The sequence below is a fragment of the Bos indicus genome, chromosome 3 (assembly GCF_029378745.1).
Source record: "Bos indicus isolate NIAB-ARS_2022 breed Sahiwal x Tharparkar chromosome 3, NIAB-ARS_B.indTharparkar_mat_pri_1.0, whole genome shotgun sequence".
NCBI classification, from domain to species: Eukaryota; Metazoa; Chordata; class Mammalia; order Artiodactyla; family Bovidae; genus Bos; species Bos indicus.
This window is the reverse complement of record NC_091762.1, coordinates 92,462,614-92,480,627: the sequence shown is the minus strand read 5'-3', so window position 1 is coordinate 92,480,627 and position 18,014 is coordinate 92,462,614. Positions and strand designations below refer to the sequence as shown.

Here is an 18,014-nt window from a genome sequence, read left to right as displayed (position 1 = left end):
TTGGAGAGAAACTCAGCCAGAGGTGCCAGAACCCAGGCTGAGCCTCGCTCAGGTGGGATCTCTGTGGTGTCCTGTTCCACGAGCTGGCCCTCAAGTCATCTGAATCAGAAATATGGCCACATCCTGGCTCTCCAAGGCCCCTCCTTGGTGCCCTCAGCCCAGCACTTCCTGCTGCCCCCCCCGTCCTTCCAGTGTGAGGTGCCTCCTCCGTGACACCTTCTTCTCCTCGGGCGCTGGGGTCCAGGTCTGTTCACTTCAGGGTGCCTGGCACTGGGCTTGGCACAGAACAGGCACACAGAGACTGTTCAGTGAGCAAATGAATTGACTCAGTGGCAATGAATGAATGAACTGGAGCTCACCTGTCTCTCAGATGTCCATTTTTAGTTCAAAACTCACAGAAGACTGATACATAGAATTGATTATATTAATTTCCAACAGGGATATGTCTGTCTCCATCAACAGGAACCCTCTTATTAGCCAGATTCCAAGTCCATCTTTCAGAATGAGGGTGGGACACTTTCTGACCCTCAAGCTACATTTTTTCTTTAATTTTATTTTATTTTTAAACTTTACAATATTGTATTAGTTTTGCCAAATATCGAAATGAATCCGCCCACAGGTATACCTGTGTTCCCCATCCTGAACCCTCCTCCCTCCTCCCTCCCCATACCCTCCCGAGTTGCCAGTCCAGGTTCGATGCACGATACTGGATGCTTGGGGCTCAAGCTACATTTTTAAACCCAGAGACTCTTGGCCTCCACCCCGGCCAAGATAGGGTCACATTGGTAGCAGAAACGACTTTGGGGTCGGGACACCATGGACCGTGTTTGAGTTCCACTTCTGAGCCTGACTTTGCTGTACGATCCTGGTGGCCACAGTTTCCTCATCTGTTTAATGGATATATCCATCCTTGCCTGCCTGGGTGCTGTAAAACTGGAATGTATGCCAAGAAATAGCTGGTTCACTCAGGCTTCGGGACTGAAATACAATCCCTACTTGAAGGAACCTGGGCTGTTTGCTTGGGCAGGTGGTCTTGGGGTGAGGGTGGAAGTGGTCCAGAGGAGAGGGGATAGAAGGGCTTGAGGAGGGACTCCTCAAGCTGTTCTTCCTACAGCTCAGAGCCTCCTGGGGTGGCTTCCTTGTGGCAGGGTGACAAGTACCCTGTCTCATGTACATCTCATGTGATCCATTAGTGCGCCCCACTGGGACTATTGAGCCGGGAAAAACACTGAGGCTGCATCCAAACCTAGCAATATCTGCCTTAGGTACCAAAGCAGCAGGAAGTGGCATTAAATATCGTATATGTGCCATCCAGAAGGTCTAAACTTCTCAGCTTGGTGTTCAAGCTCAAAACTTATTTTTTCTCCAAGGAGTGGCAAGGTCAGTATCTATAAGCCTGCCTTGGAGCAAAGGAGAAGATTTCCTCTGTGTGTCGTCAGAGGCAGGCCGCAAATCATGGAAGCAGGTTTCCCTCATCTTTGTTAGGAGCTGCCTAACATGGTAATGAGCCCCCCATCCTGGAAGAACTCAAGCAGAGGTTGAAAAACTTGAAAGCAGGAGAGGCAATTCCTATTCAGAGACGATGGTGTGTAGATTCCTCTACGTGATCTCAAACACTCCTTTCTGTTCTTGGATTCATAGCACATGTGAAGGGTTATCAACCCCATTCCAGCCAGCAGCCCACTCTGGCCTGGGTGACTCAGTCAAGGGCCAGGACAGGAGTACTCGTCGGACCAGTCGAAGCAATGCTGCACATGATCCCGGCAGAGGCTCCTGGGGATACAGCTGCAGTATCTGAAGACAGTCGAGGGGCAGCGCCACCACCCAGGGCCGCAGGGCGGGCAGGTAGTCACTGGGAAGACAGAACAGCTGGAATGCCCCATGCACCGGGGCACTCCTAAGCCCTGCAGCTGGCCATAGCCCCCCAGCCCTACCCTATCTGACACAGGTTGACTGTATTCCTTATTTCCTACAGAAGAGAGAATCTAGACTCCCCAGCTCAGCTCAGAGCCTCCTGGGGTGGCATCCTTGTGGCAGGGTGACAAGTACCCTGTCTCATGTACATCTTATGTGATCCATCAGTGGGCCCCACTAGGATTATTGAGCTGAGAAAAGCACTGAGGCTGTATCCAAGCCTAGTAATATCTGCCTTAAGTACCAAAGCAGCAGGAAGTGGTATATGTATCATATGTGTGCCATCCAGAAGGGCTAAACTTCTATGTGACTTTGCGTGTGACCTCAAGCAAGTCTCTCACCCTGTCTGAGCCTCAGTTTCCTCATCTGCTCAAGGTTGTTACTAAGAAAGATAGGCCAAGTGCCAGGCCCATGGTCAGTGTTCAAATATTAATGCCCGTCATCTTCCATCCTCCTCTCTCACCCTAATTTGGCCCCACCAGCCCACTTACAACTCCCTGAGGGAACCTTGCAGGCCTCCCTTCTTTAACCTGGACCCTGGGCCTCCAGCATTCCCCGCTGCACACCCAGTCTCTGCCTGGTGAAACCCTGTCCATTTTTTAAGGCCAGCTTGAATACAGCCTCTTCTGAGAAGTCTCCCTTGATGATTTCTTCTCCCCTCCCCCACTCCAACGAAAACCTCTCCAGGACCCCTGGCACTACCTTTAGTCACTAGCATGATGTAAGTCCTGGGGATACGACATATGTTTGACCCCTGGCTGTCCCCCAGCAGGACCTGGCACCAGGCCAGCCCCAACAGTGCTCAGAACATATTTGTGGGTTGAATGCTAGGGAAGAGATTGGAAGCAAACTCTGGGGCAGTGAAAGAACTCAAATCTTAGAGTTGGGAGACTTGGGTTTATACACAAGCTCCCTCTTTATCACTCATTTTACTAAGTCGCTTCTCCCCTCTGGCCTCAGTTTACCTACATATAAAGTGGGGCCAGTGATTCCTGCCCTGCTTTCTTCACAGGATTTTTGGGTGGTGCAGAGGAGATGAGGGAAGCCCAGGTTCAAATCCCAGTTGGGCCACATAGGTACTCTTCTTGTGACTGCCCTCTGGGCTCCCTGGCTTCCTCATTTGAGACCTTGAAACTAAGCTCCCCACCACAGAAGAATAACTCTCTGGAAGGAACCACTTGTAGTGGTAATGAGCACCCTGCCACTTGAGGCATTCAAGCAGAAGTGGGAAACATCTTCCTAGAATGAAAACAGGGGACGCAGGGGAAACCTCAGAGATTCTCTGGTTAACTTCTGCCCTCTGGCCGCTGCCTGGCCAGTTGCCCAGCCCAGCCTGTGCCCAGACCCCCACCTGGGCTCAGTTCATCTGAGCAGTCCCCACAGTTGTTGATCCCATCACACATTTGGTCTGAGTAGATCCAGGAAGCAGGGTCTCCACAGTGAGCCACAAGAAAGCCGGGGAGGCTCTGGGGCACAGCTCCTACAGAGGGAGAGATGAAGCAGGAGCAAGTTCACATCTGGCTGCAGTTCAGGTACGGGCAGGCCGGTACATTCAGGCTGCGGGTGTCTCACAGCTAAAAGGAGGTAGATTGTCCTGACCAGCCTGGCAGCTGACAAACCCAAGGTCATTGAGCATCCAGGAAGGGCACAAGGAGAAGGTTTCCTGGGGAGGAGGTCAATCAAGGGGAGAGGAGGGTTCTTTCCCTGTTTATCCAACAGGATGCCCAGAGCTGCTCCTCCCTTCCTCACTCCTACTCAGCTCTTGCTCCTTCCCATCCACACCATGTCTTACTCTGCTCCTCCCTCCAGAAATGTCCTTCTTGACACCTGTCCAAAACCATCCCACCTGCAAGTCCAGGTTCAAGTTCCTTCACCTCCAGGAAGTTTCCTCCAACTGGAACACAACAAGAATAAATGTGGAGTTTCCCTGGTGGCTAACCGGTAAAGAAATCACCTGCTAATGCAGGAGACACGATTCAATCCCCGATCTGGGAAGATTTTACATCCGATGGAGCAACTATGCCTGTGAGCCACAACTATTGAGCCGGTGCTGTAGAGTCCGAGAGCCTCAGCTACTGAGCCCATGCACTGCAACTGCTAAAGCACCTGCACTTAGAATCCATGCTCCACAGTGAGAGAAACCACCGCAATGAAAAGCCCGAGCACTGCAACTAGAGAGTAGCTTCTGCTCTTTGCAACTAGAGCAAAGCCAGACCAGCAGTGAAGACCCAACACAGCCATAAATGAATAAAGTAAATAATTTTTTAAAAGAATAAATGTGAAGTCTTGCACTTGGATCCCAGAACTCAGGGCATGTGGGTTCACATGTTTTGTGAGAGGGAATCAGAGCACCCTTCTTGAAAGTGGGTTCTGTGTTAGACAGCAGTGTGACAGGGCTACCAAAAATTAACACAAACTCAGGCCACATCACTAGAGATATAACCCAGACGAGGGGAAAAGTCTTTGTTCCTTGGACTGGCCAGAGCCAGCCGGAAGTGTCACAGATGCTTCTGGAGCTAGTCCAGGGAGAGGGACACGGGCAGTTGGTTTGTGTTCTGTGGATGCTGGTGGGGTGGGAAAAACCAATCACAATGGGGTGACTGGGAGTTCAGAGGGTAGTTCAGGGACGAGGAAACTCATGCGGGACAACAAAGTAATCTCCAATCCACGCAGTGCCACCGTCATGGGAAACAGATTGACGTGTGGTTCTTGGAGGGCAGGGGTTGATGCGAGGTTACAGTTGAAACCAGTCAAGGGTGCTATTGGGAGGTAGCCCTAAACTCAGTACAAGGGAGACGTCCCCATTGGAAAACCAGAGTGATAGGAGCGGCTGCCTCAAGTTGTAGTGAGCTTCTATCCTGGGAGTGAGCAAGCAGAGGCTGGGTGGCAGAGGGGATTGGGGCATGAGCTGGAACATAGGCTAGATGAATTTAAGATCTCTTCTGGTCTTGAGGGCTCACGACACAATGACCCTCCTCTCATAAGCTACCCCACCCCACCCACTCTAACTCACCAATCTCTTTCCCTCCTCTGTGGCAACTGCCACACTCCTCTCTCTTGAGAACTTCCAGGTCTAAGGTCTGGGATTAGACCTTCCCATTCATTCATTGGTTGATTCACTAATTTCATCACTTATTCAACAAATCATTCCGGATATTTCTCTGTGCAGAGCCCTGTTCCAGCCCTGGGCCCCAAGATCAAGCAGACTAGGTTTGCCTCTGAGGAGTTCACAGTCTGACGGGGGTGGCAAATGTGCCAAATGAGATTGACAATCAATATGACTGGGGCTGGGACACAGGTAAGCACAGGGGCTGAGAGTCCAGTAAAGGGAACTTCATCTAGTTTGGGAGTCAGAGAAGGCTTCTTGGAGGAGTTAACACTTGAACTCTGCCATGAAGGTTGCATAAAGTTTCTCCAGACCCAGAATGGAGGCATTCCCTCGTGTGAGCATATGCGTGTGCGTGTGACTGGGACAGGGTGGGAGAAAATGTTCCTGGCAGTATACAACCAAAGGCATAGAAGCACACAAGGGTGCCTGGTACGTTCAGGGTGGTCGAGCTTCAGTCTGGCTGCAGGGAGAGCTGGAGTTGGGGGCAACTCCCAAGGGGCCCTGGCGTAGGTACTCACGACACAAGGCCTCCTCCTCGTCCTCGCCGTGGGCACAGGCGCGGACGCCGTCACAGACGCTGCTGGCCGGGATGCAGCTGCTCCGGTCATCGCACAGGAAGCCTGTCCTGTTCGTCTGTGTCACACAGGCCTGGGCCCCTGGGTGGGCGGGGCGAGCCCCAGAAGGGTCAAGGGTGGTGTTCACAAGGGCATCACCAAGTTCTCCCCCCTGAGCCCCACCTGAGCTGGAGCGAGGGGCTGGGGCCACAGGGAAGACCCTGAGCTCAGCGTCGAAGATGGCGTGCAAGCCCCAGTTCAACCACTTGCCGGCTGTGTGACCGTGGGCAGGTGACCTGACCTCTCTGTGCCTCTTCCTTGTCTGCAAAGTGGGGAGCATAGCACACACCCCGTGGGACTGCTGGGGAGATTACATAAAAGTCTCTGTGTGGATAACCCTAGAGAGAGTGCAGAGAAAGTCATGGTTCCCATGGCTATTGAACAACCATCTCACGGGAAGCTCCTCAGGACAGGCCTCGAGTTAGTGAAGCGGTTTTCATCGCAGGGCTCCTGGTGCAGGTGAGGGTGTCAGAGGCAACATCCTGGAGCCAGCTAGCAACCGTTATGCCACAGTCCTTATATCTGGGACAGCTGTACAGGCTGCAAACACCTTCATATTTTTATTCTATTGTTTCCCTGAACCCTCCTGTGACATGCCATCACTAGCCCCATTTTATAGATGAGAAAAGCAAGACTCGGTGAGGTTCAAGAGGCCTGGCCACACAGCTAATAACGAGGCTGCTGCCTCTCTCTTTCCTGAGGGCGGGCTGCCTCCGCAGTGCCCAGGATTGGTGGGGACTGTCTGAGTGTCTGTCCCTCTGAGAGTCTTCCCTCTGTCCCACTGTGTGGAGCACCAAGCCCTGGGGCTGCTCCAAAGAATTAGGGGAGAGAAACTGACAGAGGAGCCTGGAGGTCCAGCTCTGCGGGTTGTGCATGCAGACACACGTGTGTGGGGTTGGAGGTGGGGGCGAGTTTATGTGGGTCTGTGCGCATGTGAATCACAGCTCATCTCCTGGAACTGCCTCAGCTAGTGTGAGGTGTTGGCTCTCAGAGACACATTGTCACACACACACAACTGCTCACAGACATACATGCTTGGACACACTTGCACAAACACAGACATGCACACACAAGGGCAAACACACACAGATATGTACCTGCACATACAAACATGTGCATACACACGGATGCTTGCACACATGTACACACAGACACACGGGTGCATGCATGGAGGCAGCTCTTCATGTGTTCACATCTACCCCCAGTGTCCATGCACAGGCACGAGGGTGGATTCTACCCCTATCCTCACTGAGTCCCCTTAGCACGTCCTGTTAGGCAACAGAGATATCTCTCAGAAAGGTAGGTCTGGTGACATCCTAGTCCCAGCTAATTCCTTCCCATGGCTCTCTAGATGGTGACCTCCTTCCCCAATGCAGCCTTAGAGGCGCTGGGCCCTGGGCCCCCGGCCCTACCCACTGCCCTGTCCATCGAGTCCACTGACCCTCTCCTCATATTTCCTCCCACCCCACACATGCTGTTCCCTGTGCCTGGATGCTTTTCCCACCACCCCCTCCACCAACCAACCCCGCTTTCCCTTCATGCTTCAGTGCCGTTCACTTCTCAAGGTGCCCATCCTGACCCCTGGACTGGCCAGAGTCCCACCCCAGACGCTCAGAGCTCCCACTAAGCCTGCCTTAAAGTGCTTATTGGGTTAACCTCCGTGTCACTCTGCAAACTGTTAGCTTCACGAGGTCACGTTTGGTGTTGGGGCTCATGCTGAAGCCTGCCTGGCCTCAGGGATGTACTGGACAGGTCCCCGTCGTTTGTGGTGGAGACAGACAAGCAGAGAGACAACACCACTCGGGGTGACTGGGCTTGGGGGAGAGGAAGTGTGAGAGCACTGGGAGCTGAAACAAGGCTCCTAAACAAGGCAGGCGGGGAAGGCTTCCTGGAGGAGGTGGCGTCATAGCTGGGTCCACTTCAGTAGCTCAAGCTACAGGTGTGCACATGGAAGCTCAAGATGTGTGCGTGTCAGTGTCGGTGTGTATCTGTACATGCACCCCAAGGAACTGTTCAAATGTCACTTTGTGGAGAAGCCAGGCAGGATCAGTTTCCCCCATGGCTCTGTGTTCCCTCTACCCTCCCATTAAGTCTGACCCACTCTCTCTTCCCCGACCCTGACCTGGCGTGCGAGGCGGGGGTCCAAGGATGGCGACCAGGGCGATCAGAGCTGCAAGAGCTGTCAGCAGGAGCATCAGGAAGGCTGAGAGGCAGGCCCCTCGGCGTGAGCAGCAGCAAGGGCTGCAGTTCGCTGTGTGGGGTGGGAAACCAGTGATGGAGCAGCCAGTGCGGGGGCCCAGGGACCCTTGCCCTGACCCCTACAAGTGGTCCACCTTCACTGGGGTGCTGGGGCAGGACAGGCTTCCCTGGAGAAGGGCGCTCCCAAGCCCACTGAGATGTTCTCAGCTCTGCCTGTGGACCCACCCCACCAAACGCCTGGCCCTGGCCCACATCCAGCAGCTGGTAAGTGGCAGTCGGGACGAGGGCCCCAGGTCTCTGCTCCACCCATAACCCCCATGTCCTTCCATGAGTCTGTCTCCTCAGGAGATAGGGAAGGAGACACGGACACCTGCTTCCTGAGTTCCTGCCATAGGGCAGAAACCAAAGCAGGCCCTTCATAGCCATTATTTTAATTACTCAAGACAACTTTTATTTTACAGACGAGGAAACTAAAGCTCAGAGAAGGAAAAGTCCAGGTCCCCTGGTGTGGAGCTGTTATGTCAGTCCACATCTATTTGCTGCCAAAACTGGTGCTCTTTCCACGGTGTCAACTAGTTGTTCATTCTGGAAACTGCCAGGATGCTGGTTGGAATCCCAGCTCCACCACTTTTCAGCTGGGCCACACTGAGAAGCCACTTTATTTCTCTGTGCCTGTTTTCCTCACATGGGAAATGGGGCTCTAATGCCTACATTAGAGTTGTTGAGAGGATTGAGCTAGGTACTGGATCAGAACAGGGCTTGGTACATAGTAAGTGCTATAAAGGTTCTAGCTACTATTTGTCTTTATTGAGCATCTACTATGTGCCAATCTGGAAATGATAGTGACACCTTTAAGTGACTTTGCTCCTGAATTTTTTCTGGCTTGTGAAATAATGAAAGAAAATCTTATTGGGGACCTACTAAGTTCCCTGGTGGCTCAGATGGTAAAGAATCTGCCTGCAACATGGGAGACCCAGGTTCAATCCCTGGGTTGGGAAGATCCCCTGGAGAAGGAAATGGCAACCCACTCCAGTATTCCTGCCTGGAGGATCCTGGCAGGCTACCGTTCATGGGGTTGCAAAGAGTTGAACATGACTGAGTGACTAGGTGCCCTGCTCTGTAGAGGACATAAAAGCAGTCACAACTCTGATCCTTGCCCTCCAAAAGCTTGCAGCTGCACTTAGAAGACAAGGTCTGGACACATAAAAAGAAGAGTGTGAGCACTCCTCTGTCCCCCGGGGACAATTATCTGAGGGAAGGGGCAGGGGCATGTGTCCTCAGAGGTCAGCCCAGCAGCAGGCACACAATAGGTGCTTTGGGAATGTTCTGACCTAGAGATCCAGGGAAGAACCCACTTCAGGTCAGATCGGGTCACTCCATACAGTCCACTCACATTTTCAGAGCAGTCTGCTCTGTGCTGGTCTATCAGTCAGACCAGTACCTGTTCCCCAGCTGCTCGCACAGCCAGGTGACCAGTGTGGTGAATGAGGTGTCCTGGGTGCTTGAAGGAGGATGGGATTTCCATGGCGGGTGAGGGGAAGGTGCAAGGAGAGCGCAGTCCAGGTAGAGGGCGCAGGAGGGTAGAGGTCCCGATGGCATATGGGGGACAGCAAGTGTGGCTGAAGCCTGGGGTGGGTGTACCTTGGGAAGGGAGACAGAGGAGGAGACGCAGCATAAATCTAAAGCCCACATTCCCTGCAGCCTCGGTCGGTGGCTCCCTTGTAAACTCGGGTAACCAGGGAGACAGCGAGAAGGCTGGCAAGGAGAAGCGTCCTGGTCGGTCAGCCAAGCAGCTGCTTCTCAAATATTTGCACAGCACAGGTTGGGCAGGAGGGGTCACAGAAGCGTCTCAGGGGCCATGGCCAGGTGAAGGTCGCACTTCAAAGCCTGAAAGCCCTTAAGTGCTGATTCCCCTGGGGACAGACGGGAAAAGGAGCCCATTATTCCACACCAGGCCCTTCATGAAGCAGGCTTGAAATAAACGAGCGCCAGTGTGCAGCAAAAAGATATTGGGGCTCTGCAAGCCAAGGGACCCTAATTCGAACTTGAACCCTGCCTCACGCCTCCCATCCGTGCGGGATCCCAGTTCAGCTGAACCACCCGACCTCACGTCACCTCAGCTGCCTCATCTGCTATTGCACCTAACAGGAGACCTCCTCAGAGCTGACCATTGGGTATAGAAGAGGCCCCATGTTGCTGGGCACACAGTAGGGCCTTGATCCTTGATAGTTATTAGTAGTAGCTCCTCTCTGGGTCTCTCCCCTCAGTGGTCAAGTGAGAGTCAAGATTGGACACAGAGTAGGTGCTCAATAAACGTGAGATCCCTCCCACCTTATCCCTCAGAGGTGGAGACCCACCTGAGTCACCCTGAGTCAGGGACTGGACTCTAGAGCTCTCTCCTCTATGGGTTTGGGGGGCACTGTATGTCTGTGGGGTGGGCAGCGCACAGTACTTGCTCACATGTGCTTATGCATTTAGCAAATGGCTGTTGGTACAGATGGCCGGGACACTGGGAATGGATGACATGAACAACGGGCCGAGGCCTGAGAGACAGAGGGAGCCTTAGGGAGCCGCTTCTGTGTCTCCATAGCAACAGCCCAGCATCAAGGGAGTCCCATGCGGGGGAGGGGCTGGCCCCAGGCCCCCCGGCCTTTACCTTCCCCTCCAGGGAGGGCTTTGCTTCCAGCAGCAGCACTGCCATTGGCATCCCCCTGCCCAAGAGAACAGAATGTGGGGTGGGCTGAGGGGAGGGGAGGTCCAGCCTCAGGGAGCTGGACTGAAAAGTTTCCCAGAAGCGTCACCAAGAGCCTTGGGTGGGAACACTGGCCCTCCCACTCAGCTGCTCCACACTCGTGTCTACTTTATGTTCCCACGCCTTGGCCTGTATTGTGCTCTTCGCCTGGAAAGCCTTTTCCTCCACTGCCCATTTGGCAAACGTTCATCCTTCAAACCAGCTCAGGGGGTACCCCCTTGGAGAAGCTCCCCAGGCGGCCCCCTTAATGTCAATCATTCCCTCCCCTGGCCTCCTGTCCCCTCCCAGCTCTCACCACCTGAACCATGTACCTGGTTCACCTGTTGCGTCTCCCTACAACCTGGTAGAGAGCCTCCGGGGCGGTGGGGGACCCGAGTCATCTCAGTGTCTCCCCTCTTTACTGCCCACCCTTAGCCTGGTGTTTGCACCCCGCACCCCTGCCCCAAGTCAGGAACCGTCTCAGGGCAGCTCTTACCTGGGGGAAGATCTTGTTCATGTCTCTGGCTCCCAGCTCCTGTCTCCGGCCCTGGCAATGCAGAAAACTCGGCAGGTTCCCGGCCTGTCACCAGGGGTAGCCAGGAGGAGGAAGGACAGGAGGCCTCTCCCAGCTGCACCCTCCCTGTGGGCAGGCTCCTCCCAGACTGCCTCCCAAGAAGAGGAAAGGGCAGGAGGGCCCTGCTCCGGCCTGGCCTCTTCCCCCTCTGCAGGCTGACAGCCATGCTCCAACACCAGAATTCTCTATGTGACAGAAGAGCCTGAGGTTCAGAGAGTGAGAAATTGCCCTTGAATCACACAGTGCGGGGTTGAGAGGGAAGCTGAACTCAGGAATTTTTCAGTGTGTGATTTTCCCCCACATCGATGATGAGATGGAGGTCCCCCCATCTGCATGAAAATCCAGGCAGAAATACCCAGAATTAAGGTTCCAGTGGCTAAAAAGCAGGGATCATGTTTTCACTGATGTTTGTTCAATGAAATACATAACCTATGTGGAAAGAACATGTATTTTCCACTAAAATGATATGTCACTTAACCCGAGTTTCAGCTTTCTCATCTGTCTCTCTAAACTTCTTTTCCCCTCATTCCTGAAGAAAAGTGGTGCCCCCGCAGATGGATCTGTTTGTCCTCCCCACTCAACGCCCAACACTATACCAGACCCACTCAGTCCACTTGCTCTAATGTCTCCCTTCTTCCCCCTCTCTTTCCCTGAAAAACAAAATTTAAAAACGTAAGAAAATACAAAAAATTTGGAAGACTAGTGTAACAAATAATCATGTATCCATCATCCAGAGATGTGTATGTTTCTGTGCTGAGTTGCTCAGTCCTGTTTAACTCTTTGCCACCACGTGGACTCAAGCCCGCCAGCCTCCTCTGTCCATCGAATTCTCCAGGCAAGAATACTGGAGTGGGTTGCCATGCCCTCCTCCAGAGGATCTTCCTGGCCCAGGGATTAAACCCGGGTCTCTCGTATTGCGGGCAGATTCTTGACCATCTGAGCCACCAGGGAAGCCCACCATCCAGAGATAATAATGTTAAAATTTAGTCATCTTTCCATCAAGTATAGCAAAACTGTAGTCCTCTTTTTTTCCCCAGTTGTATTATTCCTTCCCTCCCTCCCCAGAGCCAACCAGTTTCTCGAACATGCCGCGTATGCTTCCAGTGGCTAGGTTTTACACACTCTCTAGAAATACACATACACATACATCTAGAATCACCCTGCAGGGCCCCCCAACTTCACCGGATATTACCTGACCACTCTTCCAGGAGGCTGTACTGGTTTGCACCCCCATCAGCAGTGACAAGAGTTTCTGTCTCCTCAGTCTTGAAAGTGTCAGACTTTCTGACATCCGCCTCTGGTGGGTGAGAAATGGTATCTCACTACGGTTTAGTTTGCGTTTCTCTAGTAACTCCTAGGCCACCACCAGTTGCTAACATGTATTGAACACTTGTTTTGTCACATGCTGCACTACACGTGTTACATATGTTAACCCACTTAGTCCTCCCGACCACAAGTGAGGGAGACTATTGTTATCTCCATTTCACAGTTGAGGAAATTGAGGCACAGAAACATTGTTACTTGCCCAAGGTTCACAATTGAAAGGAGGCACAGCTGCATTATAGACGTGGGTGACTGAAAAGTTCACACATTACCTCTACCTATCTCCTCATTTCTTAAATGTATGGTCCTCAGACCAGCAGGACCTCATCATGTATGAGAGATGGAATCTCATCCAGACCCAAGCCAGAACCTGCATTTTAACAAGGAGGTTCAAATGCATATTCAGTTTGAAAAGCCCTACCCCAGCCCATGCTGTAATGTTGCCCTTTTAAAATATATTGGTCATGTGGATTTCTTCCCTGGTGAAAGGCTTTTTCCTATCTGTTGTCCATTTTTCTATAGGTGACTTATCTTTTTCTTATTGACTTACGGGTTTCTTTATGCTGAATCTGAATCCTTTGTGGCATGGATCAAACACTTCTCTCCCAGTATGTAGCTTGTCACTTGCTTAGAGTGATTTCTGCTGGCTCCATCCACCTTTCTAAATCCATCTTTCTTGTCCAGAACCAGGCAATAATCTCATTCCATGAAGCCTTCTCCAACTCTCTCCACCTCCTCGGATTTGTCTTTCCCTATACGGAGGAGCCTGGTAGGCTGCAGTCCATGGGGTCACTGAGGGTCAGACACGACTGAGCGACTTCACTTTCACTTTTCACTTTCATGTATTGGAGGAGGAAATGGCAACCCACTCCAGTGTTCTTGCCTGGAGAATCCCAGGGACTTCGGGGCCTGGTGGGCTGCCGTCTATGGGGTCGCACAGAGTCAGACACGACTGAAGAGACTTAGCAGCAGCAGCAGCGTAATCCTTATGGTCTAGGGCTCCATCTGACCCTGGCTATAGCTAGCGGAGATCCTCTGCCCATAAGATCAGCAAATCTCAGCTTGTCAGAGAAACCTGGGTTTTTATTCTGATTCTGCCAAATTAATACCTACCTAATTTAAGGCGGCAAGTCACAGCCTCTCTGTTTCCTTATCTGAAAATGGAGATAAGAATACTTACCTCAGAATTTTGTGGTTAGAACGAAGTAAGTGCACGCAAGTGAAGGTGTTCTGCACCCTGGGAGAATACAATATTGTTTCTGAATGGCTTGGTTTGTTTATAATTACAAAGAGATCTGCGTGAGGTGGGGACTACTTTGTAGTCCAGGGCGCAGCTCAGGGTTGGTCAATAGTAAGTGGGCACCATAACTAGATTGACCCAGGCACCTGTCACGTCGACTTCCAGGCCTGCCTAGAGGTGGTTCAGTCCCTGCTTCAGCATCTGTCACTGTGCCTTCCATAGCTCTGGGAGTCCTGGCTGGATGCCTTGCCGCGCTGAGACTCTGTTTCCTCAATTCTAACATGGAGATGGTAAACCCCATCCTGCTTTCCCAGAAGGATGCTGTAAAGACACATTTAAAGGTGACAGTGAAAGTACTCTAAAGGGCTTTGCAAAAGTCATGGGGAATCAATATACAAACTTCATCATGAAATATCTGCTGCTGCTGCTGCTGCTAAGTCGCTTCAGTCGTGTCCGACTCTGTGCCACCCCATAGACGGCAGCCCACCAGGCTCCCCTGTCCCTGGGATTCTCCAGGCAAGAATACTGGAGTGGGTTGCCATTTCCTTCTCCAATGCATGAAAGTGGAAAGTGAAAAGTGGAAGTGAAGTCGCTCAGTCGTGTCCGACTCTTATCGACCCCATGGACGGTAGCCCATCAGGCTCCTCCATCCATGGGATTCTCCAGGCAAGAGTACTGGAGTGGGGTGCCATTGCCTTCTCCCATGAAATATCTAAGTAGACACTTTTACAAGATAGCATTATAATATTTCTCAGTGTAGATGAACCAAATTTTATTTGACACATACATACTTAAGCATTATGAAATTTTCAGATGTGGGGCTCCAATAATGACTGCATGATGGTATCTCTTGAGGTAACATTTTCAAGAGTTTTTGTTGAAACCTTTCATTTCTAATCAGTTGCTGATTTCTTTCCACCCAAGCCTTCAATTATTGCTGCAATGTTGCCAAACAATTCAAGTATATAAAACATATAATAGTAAAATAAGCCCAAATCATTTAGAAGTGAACAAATAGAAATATTATACTCTCAAAATAACAAGTAAAGTAAAATTAGACAACCCCTAAACCAGAGTTTCAGTAACTTGGAAGAGAAAAAAGTTAAATATTTTCACTAACTTCTAACTGAAATATAGCATGTCCTTTAATTATGAACACAGTCAACGATTGATAGTATTGTGAGCAGTTCCTGTGACTTTATCACCAATAGAAATCAGATATTTACATATTCCAGTTGTTGCCGAGATTTCAAAATAAAATTTGAAATTACTTTGAAATTCCAGTAGTTTCAGAACCACCACTGCTGCTACTACGTCGCTTCAGTCGTGTCCGACTCTGTGCGACCCCATAGACGGCAGCCCACCAGGCTCCCCCATCCCTGGGATTCTCCAGGCAAGAACACTGGAGTGGGTGGCCATTCCCTTCTCCAAAGCAGGAAAGTGAAAAGTGAAAGTGAAGTCACTCAGCCGTGTCCGACTCTTAGTGACCCCATGGACTGCAGCCCACCAAGCTCCTCCGTCCATGGGATTTTCCAGGCAAGAGTACTGGAGTGGGGTGCCATCGTCTTCTCTGAGAACCACCACTAGGCCTTATGTTATGTGTTAATAAAGAAGCACATATATACATAATTGGAAAATTTTGAAAATAACAATTGTATTTTAATATGATTAGTTTTCTTTGCAATCCTTTATGCTTGGTTTTATGCATGTGAAAACATTATTCTGAGGAAGAGTCAGTCCATAGGCTTCACCAGATTATCAAAAAGGTCCATGGCGTGACAAAGGTCAAGAACGCCTGCTCTAAATAGATAATTCATTAACATCACAGGAAGAGAATACTTAATAGTGAAATAGTAAAGCTGACTTCAACAATTATACATTTCAGAGAAGGTATACAAACAGCACTTCAGAATTTAATTATTGCAAAGAGTCAGAAAATCTACACTAACTGTGCAGTCTAGCTTCTCACAGAAGGCTGCGCTTCCCACTATCTCAATCTTTTGTCTCTGTCACTGTACATACTGTAGGGTAAGGGAGTTAGAGAAGGCGAGGTTCGGAAAAAGTGAACGAGACTGGCACTTTACAGGAACAGGTCACCTTTAGTGAGGCGAAAAGGGGCAGGAGTCAGATTAGTGAGCTGCTGCACTAACCTAAGAAAATAGTAAGTATATATAGGCATATATGTGGAAATCTACTGTCTTAAGGGGGCCTGTTCTTCTCCAAGGTTGTTTGGAGTAGTTCTCTCTTAAATGGCTGGGGCAAGGAATTCTGGAGTTTGGCTGGAGGCTGGACCGGCTGGGAGCTGGGCTAATCAACCTTAACGTCCTTTTTTTTTTTTTCTTCAGGTGAGAGAGTTTTTTGTTCTGCATAGAATGGTGGGGAGGACCCGGAGTGGAGTTTTAACTCCAGGCTATTTTGAGCCACGTAACTTTCTTTCACATACCACCACCCCTAGACTCTAGTCTAGAAGTAGAAAGAAAGATAAAAAAGGTAGCTTCTACTTATGATACTCAAATGCAAACATAACCTGCTCTGCAACTGGTAATGTGGAGGCAAGGGGTCAGGAATACCCTGGGTTAGTAGAAGCTGGGCTGGCACACCTAGAATTTGAGGACAATAATAAGTAGACCAAGCACTGTGGTTTAAAAATTTAGCCCAATGTGAAGTCTGGTAAGAAGCTTAGGAGTCCATGGGACAGCCTTCCAGTTTGCTTGGCAATACTCAGATTGTGCCTATGACCCAATGAGTAGGCTTACCATCCAAACAATAATGTGGAACAACAGAGACCCTTATACTTAAGAGCTCAAAAATATTAATGTATGTGAAACAAAATGAAATAGGATTATTGGGCATTAAAAAACAAAAACAAAAAAACAACCCTGGGAAGCAAATGGGATTTCCCATTTCTCTGTGGCTGGATAAACACAAAATTTAACAGATCCTGGAGGTAACTACAGAGCTAAGACGTTGCTGTCCTCCCAAATGCCCCTCTAGTCTATAAGGAGCACCGTTGTCCAGGGCATTGTTCCACAGCGCTGCAGCTCTCGTGCTTAAAACCTTTCTGTGCTTGCCATCTTGCTCAGGACCAGGTTCAGGTTTACTAAGGTCCTTTATTTTGTGGTCTGTCCAGCCCCATCTACTGCTATTTTTACATGTGCTATCTCAGGCTTCTAAACCATTTGCAGTTCCCCACCTGATGCCTCTAGATGTGAGCATGCTATCCTCACTGGTACACTGCTCCCTGTATTTTGTCTGGCTTTCCTTTTCCCTCTAGGTTTAAGCTTGGGTATCACTGAAGTTAGGGGTCCTCACAGAGTACTTCATGCTTATCTGGTCATATCACATTAATAAGTTTGTCTCCTTTAAAACCTGAGCAACCAGAGTTGGGTACTGGGTCTTTGTTGTTGCAGCCCCATAATCCAGCATAGGGCCTGACACTCAGGCTCTCAAGTGGTTGTTGAATGGTTAAAATGTGGATCTCTAATAGGATATCTTGGCAAAATCACTGCCATGGTGTGGGGACAGTGAGGACATAGCTGAGAATTGTATAGATTGTTCCAAAGGTTGGTGGGTGGGCTGACTAGCTTTATTAAAAAAGGTCTACAAATTTCTGTATTAATGATTCCTCTCATGTGATCCTAAAATACATAAGAGCCCACAAAAATTATAATGGGAATTATGTATTAAAAAAAATCACAGTGGAAATGTCACATTTACCTAAAATAAAGCCACACAGACTAATAATAAGGGATAAAGTTGTTTGCTTTTGGCTGAGTCAAAGTACCAGGTTTCAACATGCTAATACGTAGCTCAGATTGGCAGATAACACAAAAGGATTTCTAAGATCAATAGACCAGATAATCTGATCATTCCTGATTGATAAAAAATATACTGTACTGAGAAGGTATCCATGAAGTTTTGTGTAAAGATTGGGAATCTTTGGCCTAGATCATTCTTAGGATTACTACCACCTTTGTAATCATCTGAATCAGCCTATCTCTTAGACCAGGGACCTGAAACAAGGAGGACCTTAGGAAGTCCTTCTGGCAGGATTGAACCGACTCAAGAGTTTTTGATAATTTGCATATGAGCAAAGGTAAGCTTAAGATGCTGTGTGGTAGGAAAGGTGTTTGCACAGTTGGGCCCACCGAAAGGGCCAAACTGTTACTTTAGGAAAAAAGGCCAGTTTTATTGCTTCTGTTGGAGTTTTCAAGTCAAATAGTTTAATGCTGTATACATTTGGGGGAGGGGGTAGTAATTTTTCTTTTTGTTAAAGTAAAATTGTTTTTGAAAATGTCTGGTTAATCATA

The 18,014-nt window shown here is 49.8% G+C and overlaps 1 protein-coding gene across 12 annotated transcripts; it reads right to left on the bottom strand.

The window, feature by feature from the left end:
• Positions 1–357: 357 nt before the first annotated feature.
• Positions 358–12,508, bottom strand: LDLRAD1 (low density lipoprotein receptor class A domain containing 1). Of its 12 annotated transcripts, XM_019957425.2 has the most exons (8): positions 12,334–12,438; positions 11,064–11,343; positions 10,493–10,547; positions 7,760–7,888; positions 5,542–5,679; positions 3,761–3,808; positions 3,266–3,394; positions 358–1,852 (listed from the first exon to the last, which is right to left on the bottom strand). In XM_019957425.2, exons 2-8 carry the CDS (start codon positions 11,082–11,084, stop codon positions 1,704–1,706), a joined length of 669 nt encoding a protein of 222 aa, XP_019812984.2. In that variant the 5' UTR covers positions 11,085–11,343; positions 12,334–12,438; the 3' UTR covers positions 358–1,703. The 12 variants fall into 12 exon arrangements, with proteins under 12 accessions (XP_019812984.2, XP_070642597.1, XP_019812986.2 ...); XM_070786496.1 differs by lacking the exon at positions 10,493–10,547 and having other exon boundaries at positions 12,334–12,446; XM_019957427.2 differs by lacking the exon at positions 7,760–7,888.
• Between the last annotated feature and the right edge of the window lie 5,506 nt (positions 12,509–18,014).

What these genes read in the sequence shown, in the direction of transcription:
- LDLRAD1 (XM_070786496.1), bottom strand. Translation starts at nt 12,432, where the DNA reads ATGTCAGAAAGTCTGACACTTTCAAGACTGAGGAGACAGAAACTCTTG. An exon ending in CGAGGAGGAGGCCTTGTGTC is followed by an intron (nt 3,809 to 5,541) that starts GTGAGTACCTAC and finishes GTTGTGTTCCAG; the next exon opens with TTGGAGGAAACTTCCTGGAG. An exon ending in ACTTGAACCTGGACTTGCAG is followed by an intron (nt 3,395 to 3,760) that starts GTGGGATGGTTT and finishes CTCCCTCTGTAG; the next exon opens with GAGCTGTGCCCCAGAGCCTC.